The sequence below is a fragment of the Balearica regulorum genome, chromosome 3, assembly GCF_011004875.1.
Source record: "Balearica regulorum gibbericeps isolate bBalReg1 chromosome 3, bBalReg1.pri, whole genome shotgun sequence".
NCBI classification, from domain to species: domain Eukaryota; kingdom Metazoa; phylum Chordata; class Aves; order Gruiformes; family Gruidae; genus Balearica; species Balearica regulorum.
This window is the reverse complement of record NC_046186.1, coordinates 26,674,495-26,690,121: the sequence shown is the minus strand read 5'-3', so window position 1 is coordinate 26,690,121 and position 15,627 is coordinate 26,674,495. Positions and strand designations below refer to the sequence as shown.

The window sequence follows — 15,627 nt, the reverse complement described above, 5'->3', positions numbered from 1 at the left end:
TAAACCAGACTCATCAGTCATTGGCATCAGAAGAATATCCTTCCCGTCTAAAGAAATTCACCCCTCCCCACATCAAAAGTTTCTAAAGCTAAAATAGAGCTATTCTACTCTCTTGTATCACAGACTGTGCACTTCTCTGAAAAAAAAAAAAAAGGGAGGGGAGGGAGGCTGTGAATGATGGAGATACTACAGATCATGTTATTACTACGATCTTTTGTTGAATCCTCAGGATTTGGAGATCATGTCCAAGTAGAAGACCATCTGTACATTTTAGGGGGGGGGGGGGGGCGGGGCAGGAAATCAAGGCTGCTTATGGCAGAGGAAAGCTTTTTTTATTCGCCATGCTAGAGTTGTTCAGGCAGGGAACTTCCAAAACACTCTACCTGCAAGTCAGTAATAATCTCATACTCTAAACTTTAGCTTCAAAAAAAAAAAAAAGAGAGAGAGACAAGACTACTGAAAAAATGATGAAAGCTAAAAACTGGATATTTGGTGTGCTGATGTTTGGTGTGCTGATGGGCAGCAGGCCTTAAATCATCATTTAAGGCACAGTAGTGAAGCTCTGCTCTACTTCACCTGGTAAAGAAACTTGTTGATTTTGTTGTCCCCACAAAGTTTGACAGATAACTGCCTTTTACAAATACACATTTCATGCTGAAAGGACTGGTTTTTTGGCTAGGGCCGATTCCTTGTGAAGCACCCATCTGAGAGACCAATGCTACATTAAACATCAGAGACACACATAAAAGGCTTTCCAAAGAAGGTACCTGGACTTCGCTCAAGCCTAAGAACCACAAATAAACAAGCAAACATACAAAGCTGACACAATCTCTCTTCTCTTTCTAGACGTTAAGCCGTGAGAGCACTGTACGGATCTCTAATCTTTGCTGGTGAAAAGCCAACACCACAGTGGGCTGGGGGCGGGGGGGGGGAAACTAACCCTGATGCCAGCGCTACAGAATGAACAGATATGGACAGAGAAGGTGCGGGAGACAGACAGACATTAGATTATTCATACTACTGTAAAGTATGCCCTAGGAAGTCTTACAGAAAAACACCCTGATTTACCCAAATACCCAAACACAGAAAGGCTCTGATTTTTTAATTTCAGTAAAAAGTCGTGCCCTGTGTTTTGGCTGTTACACAAATAAGGAACTATTGAAGAAAAATCCTGGAAGCAAGTGGAAATTCCTAAATGCTACCCACGCTGGGAGGAACAGGTTATGCTTGCTCGTTGGGCAGCTCTACAGACACACACGGTCCTGCAGAATAGGCAAGGAAATTAGACTTGCTCTCATTACACTGAGAAACGCTGTAAAAGACACTCCCACTCGCAGCTTAAATTGTGGAACTTGTTTCTCCAAATAGTTCAACTAGCCAATGGGACGACTCCTGCTCCAAGCTGCACCCACCTAATTATTAGCTAAAATATCTCACACACATTAATATTCACTGTTTTATTCCAGACAGCAACCACACCACAAGTTAAAAGAACACAAATCACAGAGAAACACAAAAAATAGCACTGATAATATTAAGACATCTAGTCTGTTATCAAGTCCTAAAGGAGTGTGTCACACATCATTCTAGTATGCCCTAAAACAATACAAGAGCTTAAAAGAGGAATGTTTCGTCTAACAAGGGAAAACTTTCAGCACATATACCAGCATTGGATAAGCAAACTGAAGTGCTCATAGAGAAGAAAAGTTGGCACGCATTGAGCATGGTACTAGCAAGAGGAAAGACAAAAGGTTCAAGGGAGGCCTTGCTTATGTTCTTCAAACGTCCAGTCAGGACCCTTAAAAATACTCCTTATGGCAACACAAAGGAAAAGAATAATATAAAAGCTCTGCGCAGAAGAATTCTTAATGGCACAGTAAACAAATATTAACAGCAACTCTACATAGTAATGGCTTGAACAAGTTCAGACACTGGCCTGGGACAGTGAAGCTGAACATTGGCATTCATCTGATACATCAGGCCATGTGAAAAACGGACTGGATATCTGAATTCATGAAGACAACACACTTCCACTAATGGTTCACAGCAAGGCAATTCAAGTCTATTATCTGCCATTAGGAAGAACTTCCCAACTAACCTTCAAAGTATTGCTGTTTGGAAAACACCTGCCATTACTTTTGTTGCTTTCCCCATTTAAGACAGTAGGGCAAGTTTGCAGTGCCACAAGATTTTAAGTGGGTAGCTTAAAAAAAAGAAAAAAAAAGTAAAGAGAGATACACTAAGTACATACTGATCACTGTACTACATGAAGATGACTGAGACTTCACTGACTATTTAGGCAGTTTCCCAGACAAGAGTATATGAGACCATAAGAATTTAGGACACGTTTCCCTAAGTTTCCACATACTCTAGTGGCCAGAAGGCCAGCAGCAAGCACAGGGGCTTCAAGTTTTTTCTCAAAACAAGCCCAGCCGTAGTAGAATAAGTGACCAGTGTATGTTTGTTTGCTTACTATTTGACAGATCACATACAGAGCACACAGGTCCAGCCTATTCCATCAAATAACACCATGGATTATTATCCGAAGCACACAGAAACACCAGTAAGGCATTTGCAAACATATCCAAACACCTCTAAGAGCCTTGCTTGGTCTGTTCAGCCAGAAAGACACAATTAGCATTACTTTCTTCCTAATTCCTAGCATTTTTTAGGTCCCAGCAAGTGCAAAGGGAAAAGAACAGAGAAGGAAACAAAGAGCACAAGTAGGCAACCTTTGGAGAAGCCATAGAGCATTCCACTGCTTTTACCAAACACAAGGCAGTCAGCTGCACCATCAAATTCACTTGCAATAAATGATGAAAATTTTGTGAACTAAAAAAGGAAAGCTGCATTTCTTGGCAGCCAGACTGAAAAAAAGAAATCTATTACAGATCCGATGCTAAAACTTTGATAAAATTCACTCCCATAGGTAAGTGACCCATAAGGACTTCAAGTTGCATATCTAATTGGCTACAAACAAGACCTCCCAGTAACTTCCAACCAGACCCAGACAGGATCCCTTTCTCTCTGTTGCCGAGACATTCCCCAACAGACTTCAGGAACAGTTAGGTTTTGGGTGGATACTCCATGAGTTTCCCTTGTGTTACATTAATATTCTTTCAAGTTGGAAAGCACACATCTTTAGCCCAAGCTTACCATTGACTTTCCAACTGCCATATTCCCACCTATCTGTGAATACCTGATGAGCCCAAGACAACAGCCCCACGCATTTGCCTCTGTTTCTTTAAGCATAAATCTCATAGCAGAAATTTCTACTAACGAGGTTAAAGTGTTTTTGTAAAAATACACTATTCATATTCCAGATAGCTAACCTGGGAGTGCTTCCCAGATCAAAGCAGGCATGTCAGACTTGACTAAAAGTCTAGCCCTCCAGGAGAACCACCAGGACAAGCATATGGCTCTTCACAAAGCAAGTGAGGACCCTCGTTTTTTTAGCTTCAATATCGGGAATGAGATACAGACTTTGAGGGAGGATGGGTTACACTGCTCCATTCTGCAACAGCCCACGTAGGGCTGAAATAGTATCACAGCATTTCCCTGGACTGCTTAGGATCAATAACAGGCCAATTTTTACCTTTATTCTTGCACAGCTCCACATATTGACATCTCTACAAATGTCTGGTATCCTCATTTTAACCAAAATTGTTTCTAGTCATTTGCTCCAAAACAGAGGCTATCAGCACCCTATCAAGTGACAGGCAGGACAAGCAAGAAGCCAGAGCCACCGCAGTCAGTGACCTCTCAGGGAAGCCAGCAACCTTCCTCTAGCTATTGTCTGCAAACCAGCAGTCCACCTCATGCTTTGGGAATCATTTCAGCTTGTCACGTCTCTTGTACTCATTTTCAGAATCAGGCAGGATCCCAAATTTTTCCCCTCAGTTTTCAGTAACCGCAGTCTGAACAAGCCTGTTCTTAGCTGCCAGCGCTGCGAAAAGCTGCATGAAAAGTTTTGTGAACTTTTACAGAAAAGGAAGAATGTCACAAAAGCCCCGGCCTATGCAACTTTTAGGTCAGACTTTGCCACAGTCACTGGGCACGTTAGCTGTACCTGTTAGTGCTTGCGGAAGGTTTCAAAAGACGTTTTCCACTTCTCTTGCTGCTGGAGTGGTGCCAGCCGACAGCTTTCATACCCATGGGAAGTGGCTAAAGCAATGCCGGTCTGAACTTGACTACATTGCAGGAGTTCTTAACAATAAGATCACTTCTGGAGGACTCCTCTGTTTAGAAACAGCTGGGTTTTACTGTTAGGGACTATGCTGACTCCCTAAAGAATGCATGTTATAAATGTTCCACTCTATGAAAGGATGTCCAAGATTAATAAGCCTCTACTGATACTTGTGACTCAACATCTGAGTTACTGTTGCTGTCTGAAGAAAGATGGAAGTGGTTCTCTACATGGCAACTTAGAACAACAATATGGGCAAGGTAACCATAAAGGTAGGTGCGGATTAAAAAGGGGGGCAGGGAAGAGAGAAAAAAGAGAACAATCTGACACTGCAAGATATTTCAAATTCTCTAAAATCATATGTTTCTCACCAAAAGTAACAAACAATAACTTTTTCTGAGTTAAAGTATCTTAGGTTCTGTGAAGACTATTACTGAAGCTGAAACAGCAAGTTAGACTCTTCAACCTGGAAAAAAGTACCTGGGGATACCGTAGCAGAATTACAAAGGCATTGACAGCAGATGAAGTCCACAGGGATCAGCTGCTCGCTGCCTCTTCCAAGGTACATAGAGCCAGGCTCAAAAAAACCCCAACAGTAAATCAATGCAATGAGTAATAGACACGTGCAGCTATTTGCCAGGGGAGAATACTAAAGGTGGCTACATAAGCTCAAGGAGAAACTGGACAAGTACACAGAAGAGAGATTCCTTATGTGCTACCAATTAGACAAACCAAAATCCAAAGCTCAGGAAATCCTCCGAATCAGAAATGGTCAGGGGACAGAAAGAGGAGTAATCAAACATATGCTTTTCTTCTTAATCCTCATTAGGCATCTACTTACTGCAACTGTAGAAGGAAGCTGGGGTACATGAGCCTTTGATCTGAACCATTCTAACATATTCAAGTGAGGAGACACGGAATTACCCTTTTTCCTTCAAATTGGAAGGGATACCCTTCTCTCCACTAAGAGGACAGAGATTTCCTTTCTGCAAGCGTAGATGATAATTTCAGTCAATATGAAACAAATAAACTATGTTCACTTTACTTTCCACATGTTTCCACCTTGGAAGTCTGTCTTTGCAACCCTGCTCTACTTTCCAGAGTTAACAAACATCTTAAAAGCTTATCAAATATCATCTTAAGAGCTGTTCCATGAGTTTTCATCTCCACAGCTCCCACTGGCATTTTTTTCAGAACCAGACTGCTCCTATAGTTAGGAACCTTCTAATTTCCATCCTGATGCCAAGTCAGCTTTTACTCATCTGTTCTTGTGCCAACAATTGTCTGATTTTGAGCTAAGCTGCAAGCTCTCTGACACATTCACAATAATGAATCAATGGTCTACTACAATGAAGGAAAGCAAAAGGTCAGATCTGCATCACAAAACACCTATTTAATTTTGCACATAAAATTCCAAGTTACTCCAAATCCCAGAAAACAGAGTTGAAACATACACATGCTTCAGATTCTGCATTAGCCTGCTTACGTCAAGTGAAAACAGAAACGGACTTTTCTTGAACAGATCCCTCAGACAGGAAAGAATATAAAAAATAAGCACAGACTTGTAAATAACTTTATAGGTATATTACATATAATTATGCAAGTCATTTATACAATAGGCATAACAATAAAGAGAAAATTAATTAAGATAGTAATAAAGTATAAAAAACTTACTTCCCAATGTTTTCAGGTAGTGCTTGCAGAGAGATGTCATTTACTGAAAGACACGTTAGATTCTGTAATTCAGGAAAGCTTTCGGGCAACCTGTGGAGATATTAATTCAAATCAAGGACTTCCAGCAGAAGTATTCACATTCATGTAACAGATACTGGAAAGGAGAACATGTAGTGGAAAACAAGAGTCTATTTAGCAAATATACATAGAGGGAGGCATGCCCAGACTCCAGCATGACTCTCAGAAAATCCTAAGGATCATAGTAAGAAAAAAAACCCAAACACACACAACACATGACTGAAAGACTTTAAAGTTTCTTCTGTGTCAAAGAACAGGTAATATCCCTGCCTCCTGGCCCCTATCATCCCTGCCTCCAATTTGCAACTTTAAAAAGCCATAGGGCTTGAGAACATTTTAAGCATTTTAACAAATTTTAAAAATCAAACATATAATAGTAAAAAGATTTTTTTTTAATTTTCCTGTATCACCTACATGGTAAAATAATTAAATGAATTATTTTTATTCAGGCTTCAGTTACATACATGCTTATGCATGGGCATTTTGCATTAGCTATTAGGCTGCTCTTCAACTGCTGCTTTTTGAAGAAACAGTCTGTTCGCTAGGAAGACAATGTTCTGCTGTTACAGCATTTCACATTTACTGGTTCACAACAGAACAGCACGTAATGCCTCCCTTCTTACACTATAAAATGCAGTCATAAGCAAAACACTCCCAAAGTTCCCAAAGCCTTTAGGTCCATCACCCGATCGGTCTTCTGCAACACTCAGCTTCCCCTCCCACGGATGGATGCCTGTACCACTCACTGCTAACTGGCATCCGGGTTGCACCAAGCAGCTCAGTTTGCAGTTGCACAGGAGACAGCGTGGGGTAGAAGGGGCAATGAAGCACAGGTGGAGAAGCCCCTGACCCAGCCATCTGACTTTGCTCAACCCCCAGAGCACGCAACCTAAGCTCAAGCTGTAGCATTTGGTTTGGTTCCTGCTCTCCCCATCACCCAAGGCACACGGTATGACCTGCAGGCAACTAGCCAATATCTCAAAAATGTGAGCTCCATTTAGGCTCTAACGGGTTTAAGACTGGAGTTAAATGGTCAGATTATATTTTGGTCAGCTCTGAAGCAGACAGGTAGTTGGACTAGCTGATCATTGTAGGTCCCTTCCAGCTGGAACTATTCTATTCTATCTATAGCATGTAGTGGACTTCCAGTCTCATCTACAATAAATGTGCCTGCTTTTTATTAATATAAACCTGAAATAATCTGAAAACAGCTGGGAAGATGGTCTGCCAGACACTTTTAGTGCTGCAGGTTCATCAATGATTAAGTTTGACAATGAGGCAACATAGTGTATTAGTGGTAGGACATTGATTGGGAAGATCTCCAACTGGCTTTTAAGCTTAGAGGAAATAAGGACAAGAATCAATGTCTAAAGTTCCAGGATATCACACAGGAAAGGAAATCACTACTAGAGTTTCCTACTCTGCTTGGGCAAATTAGTGCCAAAACCTATGTGTTGTCATATAGGTAAAACTGAAATTCTGGATCTCATCACAGAAAATACCTGGCAACCATGTGTAAACAGCTTCTGGTATCTGTGTTTTCTAACTTAGCAAACTGCTTGGAGTGATGTTTTCCAGGACACATATACACTTTGGAGCCACTTTATCAAGAATTTTTAAAATTCCCTTAAACTGCCAACAAAGAGTTGTGAGATGTATTTCAATGCTGTTAAAAAGCCTTTCAACTCTTTTGTTAATTCTGCTCAGCCACAGCTGTGCATTACAACTACTGTTTAAGGAAACATATTACTTGGGCCTGAGGCCTTATTCAGCACACAAAATGGAGAAGGGTAACTAGCACACTACTACAGACAATTTTGATTTCAATACCACAAGATGCAGCTCTGAGCTTTATGTACTTCACACTGATACCTGGGAAGAAGCTGTTCAGTGACCCTCACCACTTGCGTATCTAAACATGAGTTCAGCCTCAGTTTGCTTTACCAGATTTTTGTGGTATTATTATCCTCACTGTATAAATGGACTACAGAGGCACAGGGATTAAGATCACAAGTGTCCCTTTGATGGTCAGAGATGTGACTTTCCAGACAACTTAGGATACACTATGGGCAATATTCAAAGCGCACTTCTGAAGAATCTCAGCTGCACACGTGGAAGAAGCCATCTTGCAAAACCACTGGAGCAGCTTAAGATATCACAGACACTCTCCTGTTTGTTAGCACTCCTGCACCCCAGCCAGCCAGCTAATCCTGCAAGTATTCCCAGCCCATCTCGGTGCAAAGCAAAGCAGGTCAGCGAGCGCCCACTGTGAATGCTCCAGCTTATGCGACTTGCTCAGCATCACAAAGGAGCTCTGTGGCACAGGCTAGTTTAGGAAACAGTTCTCCAAATAGCTTAACTAGCAGATCACCTCTTCCTTGCTATCTCCAGCCTGATTTCACTAGATAAATTCCAAATTCTTCAGCAAATGGAACAGAGAAATGTAAACAAAACTCCTCTTCCATAGTAAAAGCATGCGTAATCCCCAAACCCCAGCTTAGCAGAACACAGACCAGCAGCAGCCGTAGCAGCCACCGACATCTGCAGTGCATTTTTGCCACATGTTACTGCATGCCACTGTGTCCCAATTGATGGGAGGGTGATGAAACGCTAGTCCAAGCTTTAATCATTAGTAAAAGCCATTATCTGCAGCGGCTGATATAAAGTCTTTTCCAAATTGTCAGGCACCTGGGTTTGTGCCAATGCATTCGTGCTAACCATTGCCTTATCTCTCCCAAGTATGGGCATGGTTTTCCTATGCATTGAAGAGGAGGAATGAAAATTATTTAAGAGACAATCAGATTTACATTTTTCCTGGTTGGCTAACAAATTTCATCCCCTCCCAGGAAAGATGCACATCACTTTTTAAATCTGAATTTTTGCTGCAGTCTCTGCCAGAGATAGACACTGTTGGCAAGATTTCATAGAGATCCTAGATCACAATTTTTAAGGGCTTATTTAAAATTGTAATTGTTACAGCAAGATTGTAATTCTGGTATGGCAAGTACTAAGAAGAAGGTGGAAATTACCTAGTCAGTGGATTCCCACTGAAATCTGCTACCTGTAGTGCTCTGCAGAATGAGATGCTTTCTGGTATTTCAGGAATATCTGCAGAAGAAAAAAAAAAAAAAAAAGGAAAAAAATCATCAACAACTGTACCGCATCTACACTGAAATTATTGCCCCATTACATTCAGTAACTTGCTACTGCAAGGAATTATCTTTGTATCTTTCAAGACATTTCAACATGCAAGACTGCTTCACATCCAAGTACACAGCTATCATGGCAAACTCATTTTGTGCTTTTTCACATCCCTTTTCCCCCTCCTGCTCCGCGGTCCTGATCCTAAACTACTCACCTGTCCTTGGACTGATCTTTATCAGCCTCTGCCCATCAAAAAAACAGACTCTTTATATGCTTGGATTGTCCTAAAGAACAAATTAAAATCTGAACCTCTTGTAATTTCATCAATTCACAGCCACAATCTGTGCCAGCAGAAAGTACTTGGGGAGGGAAAACAAGGGAAGGCAGAAGAGAATGTGCAAGTGTATCCAGTTGTAACATACACTCAGGGGAGCAGAACCAGCCTCCCTCACACTAAAGCCAGGTAATTTGAAAATATTATTCAAATTGACGGGTCCCAAATAAGTGCTAGTACACTGTTTTAGATTGCCAGAAAGTAACCAGAGATATTTGTATGTGAAAACAGGTATTTTTTTCAATTATCTTCAACATAACACATTTACCTACAAAAGTTAGGCATGCCATCTTAAAAATAAGCCTGCCTTCTGGGCCTCTTATGTGAAGCAGTATTTCCATGAATAGGCTGTGGAAGTCCTTGCTTACTCATTAAGATCCAGCAAAAATTAAACAAATGTGATTGGTTTCCTTGTTTAACAACTTATATTTTTACGATTCATTTTGAAAAGATGCAAAAAGAAAAAAAAGGCAAATCTTAAAATAAAAAATCAGACTTCTGTTTCCAAGTTTTCTCCTATTGCTGTTTTTTTTTTTTACAGAGCATTTAACCTACTCCATCTCCTCTTTCTGCTGTTCTCGTCACAAACAATACTTCAGGAAACGTCTTTATTTTCCTCATGCAAGTGGTGCCACTAACCTCAGCAGCCATCAGTGATCTAAATATGTTGAAAAATATTTGGAAATTAGGTCTCTTCCTACCTAGCTGAGTAACTCAGAATTGACTACCTATGTATTTCATTCAGCTCTTCTCCCCAAAAGCTGTGCAATGGAGGGAGGAGGGAAGGAGGGAGGAGAATACCTGCTCATCAGGTTCATCTCTTGCCAGGTAATCTGAGCAAATGCATCTATTCTGAATGATTCCCAGCTCAGAACTGAACCCAGAGCCAGCAAGAACATCTTCCAAACCCACAGGTCACCCGTTGTGAATGATCAACAACAGGGTGGTAGAGGAGCATCTCCGGGGAACCTTCTTCTGTTTCCTACATGAGTAGGAAGGGCTGGAAGGAAGGAAGGAGGGACATGGGCACCCCCAAATGGGTTTCGCTCCATCCCAGGAGGTGCTTCCTCTTAGAATGGAAGCAAATCACTCTTGCCTCATGAACCCCAGTGCTCCCAGTACACCCACCAGGCACAGTTTTGAAAATATTGGGGCAGATGGAGAAACAGTTCCTAATCATAGAATCATTGTGGTTGGAAAAGACCTCTAAGATCATCAAGTGCAACCATTAACCTAACACTGCCAAGTCCACCATTAAACCATGTCCATAAGTGCTACATCTACACGTCTTTTAAACACCTCCAAGGACGGTGACTCAACAACTTCCCTGGGCAGCTTGTTCCAGTGCTTGATAATCCTTTCAGTGAAGAATTTTTTCCTAATATTCGATCTAAACCTCCCGTGGCACAACTTGAGGCCATTTCCTCTCGTCCTATCACTTGTTCCTTGGGAGAAGAGACCAACACCCACCTGTCTACAACCTCCTTTCAGGTAGTTGTGGAGAGCAAGAAGGTCTCCCCTCAGCCTCCTCTTCTCCAGGCTAAACAACCCCAGTTCCCTCAGCTGCTCCTCATAAGACCTGTGCTCCAGACCCTTTACCAGCTTCGTGACCCTTCTTTGGATGCACTCCAGTACCTCAATATCCTTCTTGTATCCTTCTTTGAGGGGCCCAAAACTGAACACAGTGCTCAAGGCGCTGCCTCATCTACTCATGATTACGAGTAGCTCTGGAGTAGTCTAATCACTAACCCTAGAAATACACTGCATATTCAGAAAATATATCCACTGTTACTAAATATCAAAATAATGAATGCAAGGGGTGAATACTCACAGTGCGAGGCATCAAACAACCAAGCTGTGCTTCTACAACACCAAAGCCACCTAGAGCGAGGTTTGCATGGTGCGGTGTGCGCAGCACAAACAGTTCCCTCCGTACACTTGGTGAAGGAGAATCAAACTACTTTTAAATGTACACAAATCCTAAGGCCTGTCAACAGCAGTAGTTGTCCCATAAAATGGAATACGTGACTTTAGAGACTAAGTCCCATCAGAGATGTTTTATATGTTCTTACCCACCCACTCCTTCATAACAGCTTTGGTATTTGAGGGGACACAGTTGATCTTTCCTAGAAATCGAACAGCAATGAGATAAATTCAGAGTGAAACATTACGTGAGGCCTTTGAGGTTAGAAGGGACAGGTCACACAGAGTCCCCAAATCAGGGCAGCTTGCCTCACAGAAAGACCAGACCACATGTGAGGACATCAGCCTGGCACAAAGGCCAGATAGGTGAGGGACCCTGTGCAGGGGGCATCAGGCTGGAGAGCAATCAAGCCTCGTGGTCAGGCTCTTCAAAACCTCTTCATGGGTTTCATCTCATTCACAAGCCCAAATCCAGCACAACACACACCAGTGATGCAGTCAACAAGCAGATCCTCTACGAAGAGCCTCAGAAGTAGCCATGAAGCTACCACACGAGCCACCGGGCTCCCAAATTTAAATTGAGGACACTTGAACAACCAGTCTGTTTCAAAGCATCACGTTCAGAAGTGTCTCTACTGACCTCACTTCAGGAGTCAAAACCTCACACTTTATTCCCCTCATATGGTAGGGATAAACAGGTCTGAATAGTAGCATTTGAGTAACAAAACAAAACAAATCAAATCAAATCTTTAAGAGTGCCTGATTAAATGATGACCTTACAGTGATAAATTCTCATAACGCTCTAAGCACTTAAAAGCATTTGCCTGTCACTAACAGTCCAGAAAGTAAAAGCATTGACATCATTGCAGGGACATTACTCTGTCTTGCAAAACAGATGGCAAAAAAACTAGTACTTTTTCTTTCTTTTCTTTTTTTTTTAATTAAACACTCATGGAAAAGCATTCACTTTTGAAAGGGTGTTTTAAGAAACACAAACAGTACACAGAAACAGAAAGCTTCCCTTTCCCTACATAGAAATATACATAAAGTGAAAAAAAAAATCAAAACTGCATTTACAAACAAAGCTGATGGTTGCACTCATTCCAATCCTCTACAATTGAGTGCCACCTGTACAAGACTGATTTGGTACTACAGGATTACTGAAGACAGAGGTCCTACATGCACTCAGCAGACATTGTTACTTCTACCTTGCATTACAGCAATGACAAACACTGATACTGAGCTCTGCTAACCAGCAGCAAGTAAAGATGTATGTCATCCACCATCTGGTCCTCATACCATCCTTCCCTGGATAACTACCTGGAAAAGTCCTGAAATGGACATCACTACTTCAAAGCTTCTAAGGCCTCAGAATAACTCATTTCTTTGCAACCAAGCCAGTGTCCACAACTTTTATACTTGCATATACGTACACACACACGCCTTTCATATACAGATACACACTTTCTGTTTGTGTGAATCATTCTCCCAGATAAAAAAAAAAAACAAAAAACAAAAACCCACACCCAAACAAAAAGCCCCACAAAAAATCAAAGCTCAAGTAGAAGAACTATCCTAATTTGTTTGGGAAAAAAAAAATATATATATACACACACATAAAAATGTAACATATAAAGCAGAAGACAAACTTAAATCCTCAATAACAGAGTTTCTGAAACTAATCATGCTACTGATTTCCTCCCCCAATGTGTCATTTCATTGCCGTATTGCAAATAATTTCTCTTCTACTTCTGTATGATAGACTATGAAAACCAGAAAATACATCTTCTCAGCAAAACTATTTTGATAAGCTTTTTCTGTTACAAGTATTATCTGTAAAAGCCAACAAATATCTGAGCTAAGTAAAAATTACTCCACTATAAGACAGTACCTGAAATAAGACAGTATATGCATTGCTTATAGCTTGGATGCATTTGCAAATTACAAAATCTGTTCTGAAAATGAAATGCACTTTCCCAGTCTAGATCCAGACTATGAAGTAGCTAAACAAGCAAAAAAATCTTCAATAAGAAACAGTAACAGACACAGGGCAAAGAAGGGAAATTCCATTTCTACATTAAGCCTGGTTTTTTTGCACATAAAGTGCATTTTGCTCCCCGCATTGATACTTTTTCTGTATCTGATTCATTTTTCTCTTCCACCTAACTGGACAATGGACAGATAAAAATTCAGTGAAACTCTTTAAACTGAGGATCATTATACATTTAGTAAGTTCAACAACGTTGAAATATAACTTGTTTTAATTGCAAGGCATCTTAAAAAGATTTCTCAAGCAAAAGACAACCAAGTTAGTAGTAGATACTTTATCTCTGCATGTGAAGACTACTGTAACATCGTGTTGAATAAATGAACTCAGAAGAGAAAAGGCAAGGAGCATTTTAGTATACGACAAAAAAAACCTGGAGTGATTATTATAGCAGAGAAGATGATGGTCCGTAATAGAAGCATTGACATAATCAACTGAAATGCAAGAGAGGATATTAAAATATATAAAGAAGTCCTCTGTCTCTTGATGGATTAAGCAGCTTTACCATTACTGATGACTACTCGATTTCGTTACGGACATTAACATGCACATCTCTGCCACTATCAGCAGCAGTAAGGTTGAATGCTTTTCTTGCCACTGCTGGATAACCAGCTCAAATCCTTCTTAAATATCTAGGATTCTTCTAATGCTACACATTGACAAATGCTCTACATTTACACGATGCCCCAGATGTTCTGGCATACAGATCGTGCAGCATTGCTAATAATGAAGCACAAGCCCTGTGACGTGTGACAATACAAATACACTGGCAGCAAAAAGAAGTGGTGCCAGCAGAAGTGAATGGAAAACAAGCTTGGCAGTCATGTATATAAGAGGGCATATCCTCCCCCTCCCCCGTTCAAAATACCTCTTCAGATCTTTATCATTCTAGTTCGCACAAGAACTTGCTAACAATCTAGCAAGTCCTGTACAAGTGACTTAAGAGGTAAGTTTGACACTAGGGAATTCTGTACTGTCTGAATGAGAAAATGACTTCTAAAAATCCTTTTGTTTGGTGCTAATGCATTTTTAATATTTTTTTTTGAAGATTTTTACAACAGCAACATTTCTCAATCTCTGTTCCCCTACTTTCCTTCTTCTGGTGGCTGGGAGGGTGGGGGAGAAGCCAGCCTTCATTTTAAACTGATAAAACCTTTTGTATGGTACATTTTTACAGCATTATATATCGAATTTCAAGAACTGCTAATATTTTTTTTGTCGATCCAAAGGCTACACGGCCAGAATCCTTTACACATTCTGCAACAGTGAACATAATTTCCAATGCCTAATCAACATCAAGACAGCAATGGCCAGGAAGGTCCTAGGCTGCGACAGGGCTACCAGACCAGGGCTACTCAAACAGTAGACTCTAGCTCAAGTAAAAGGTATTTTTACAAGAACTTAGCTGAAGTCTCAGATGTGCCACGTTCCTGAGGGAGAGTTCACAATGTTCAAAAGCCTTTCAGGGAGCAACTACTGGATGCTGTTGTGTTTTCCAGCTATGAAAGCGACACAGAGCACTGTGCTTTAGGAGGGCTGGAGCTGGCACACCTCAAAACACCCCAGCAAAAGTCAACTGAATGGTCCTGATCTAGACAGTCATGGCAGAAGGCCCACCACCAGGGATGTACAACGCAGGCAGGACACCTTCACCACATAGTGATTAGTAATTCGTTAATGTATTAAGCAGTTGATTAGTTTATACCAAATGTATACCCAGGAAGCCCATTCCAGACTCAAAGACTGTGAATTCATGCAGCGCTATCCCTCAGGAGAGGGCTAACCAGAGGCAAACCAGATCCCATACATCCAATTCAATATGCAGAACTTCCCCCCTGCCTCTTCTCACATATATAATACAAAATATCTACTATAGTATATCTATCTCAGATACACACACAAAAGGTCCAATAAAGCATTAAGCACTGCAGTGCTCGAGTGATCTATGAGCCTAGAGGTTCTCTTCCCACTTTTCATGGAGGTTCCTCCGTGCCGCCCACTGTGGAGGGGTCTCTGAGACGCCTGCCCTTGGGAAAGCTCTCCCACCCAGCTCTCCACCTCCTCCACCTTCCCAACGTGGGGGGAGGAAACCACCCACTTAGACAAATACCTTGCAAGAAAGAATTTGTCGTGCAAATATTTGTTTGTCCTTACAAAGGGCTCTTCAGCTGCCAAGGCCAGCTGAGTAGGCTGTTGTCTCGAGGACGCCACCACCACGTCTCTCTGCCCTCCCCAAAGCAG

The 15,627-nt window shown here is 41.2% G+C and overlaps 1 protein-coding gene across 1 annotated transcript in view; it reads right to left on the bottom strand.

The window, feature by feature from the left end:
• Positions 1-15,627, bottom strand: part of LRRC1 (leucine rich repeat containing 1) — a 78,612-nt gene that overhangs the window by 34,675 nt on the left and 28,310 nt on the right. The window contains exons 3-4 of the mRNA XM_075747374.1: positions 8,968-9,046; positions 5,861-5,950 (exon numbers count right to left, since the gene is read on the bottom strand). Coding sequence (XP_075603489.1) covers positions 5,861-5,950; positions 8,968-9,046 — 169 coding nt within the window. The remainder of the gene's footprint in view (positions 1-5,860; positions 5,951-8,967; positions 9,047-15,627) is intronic.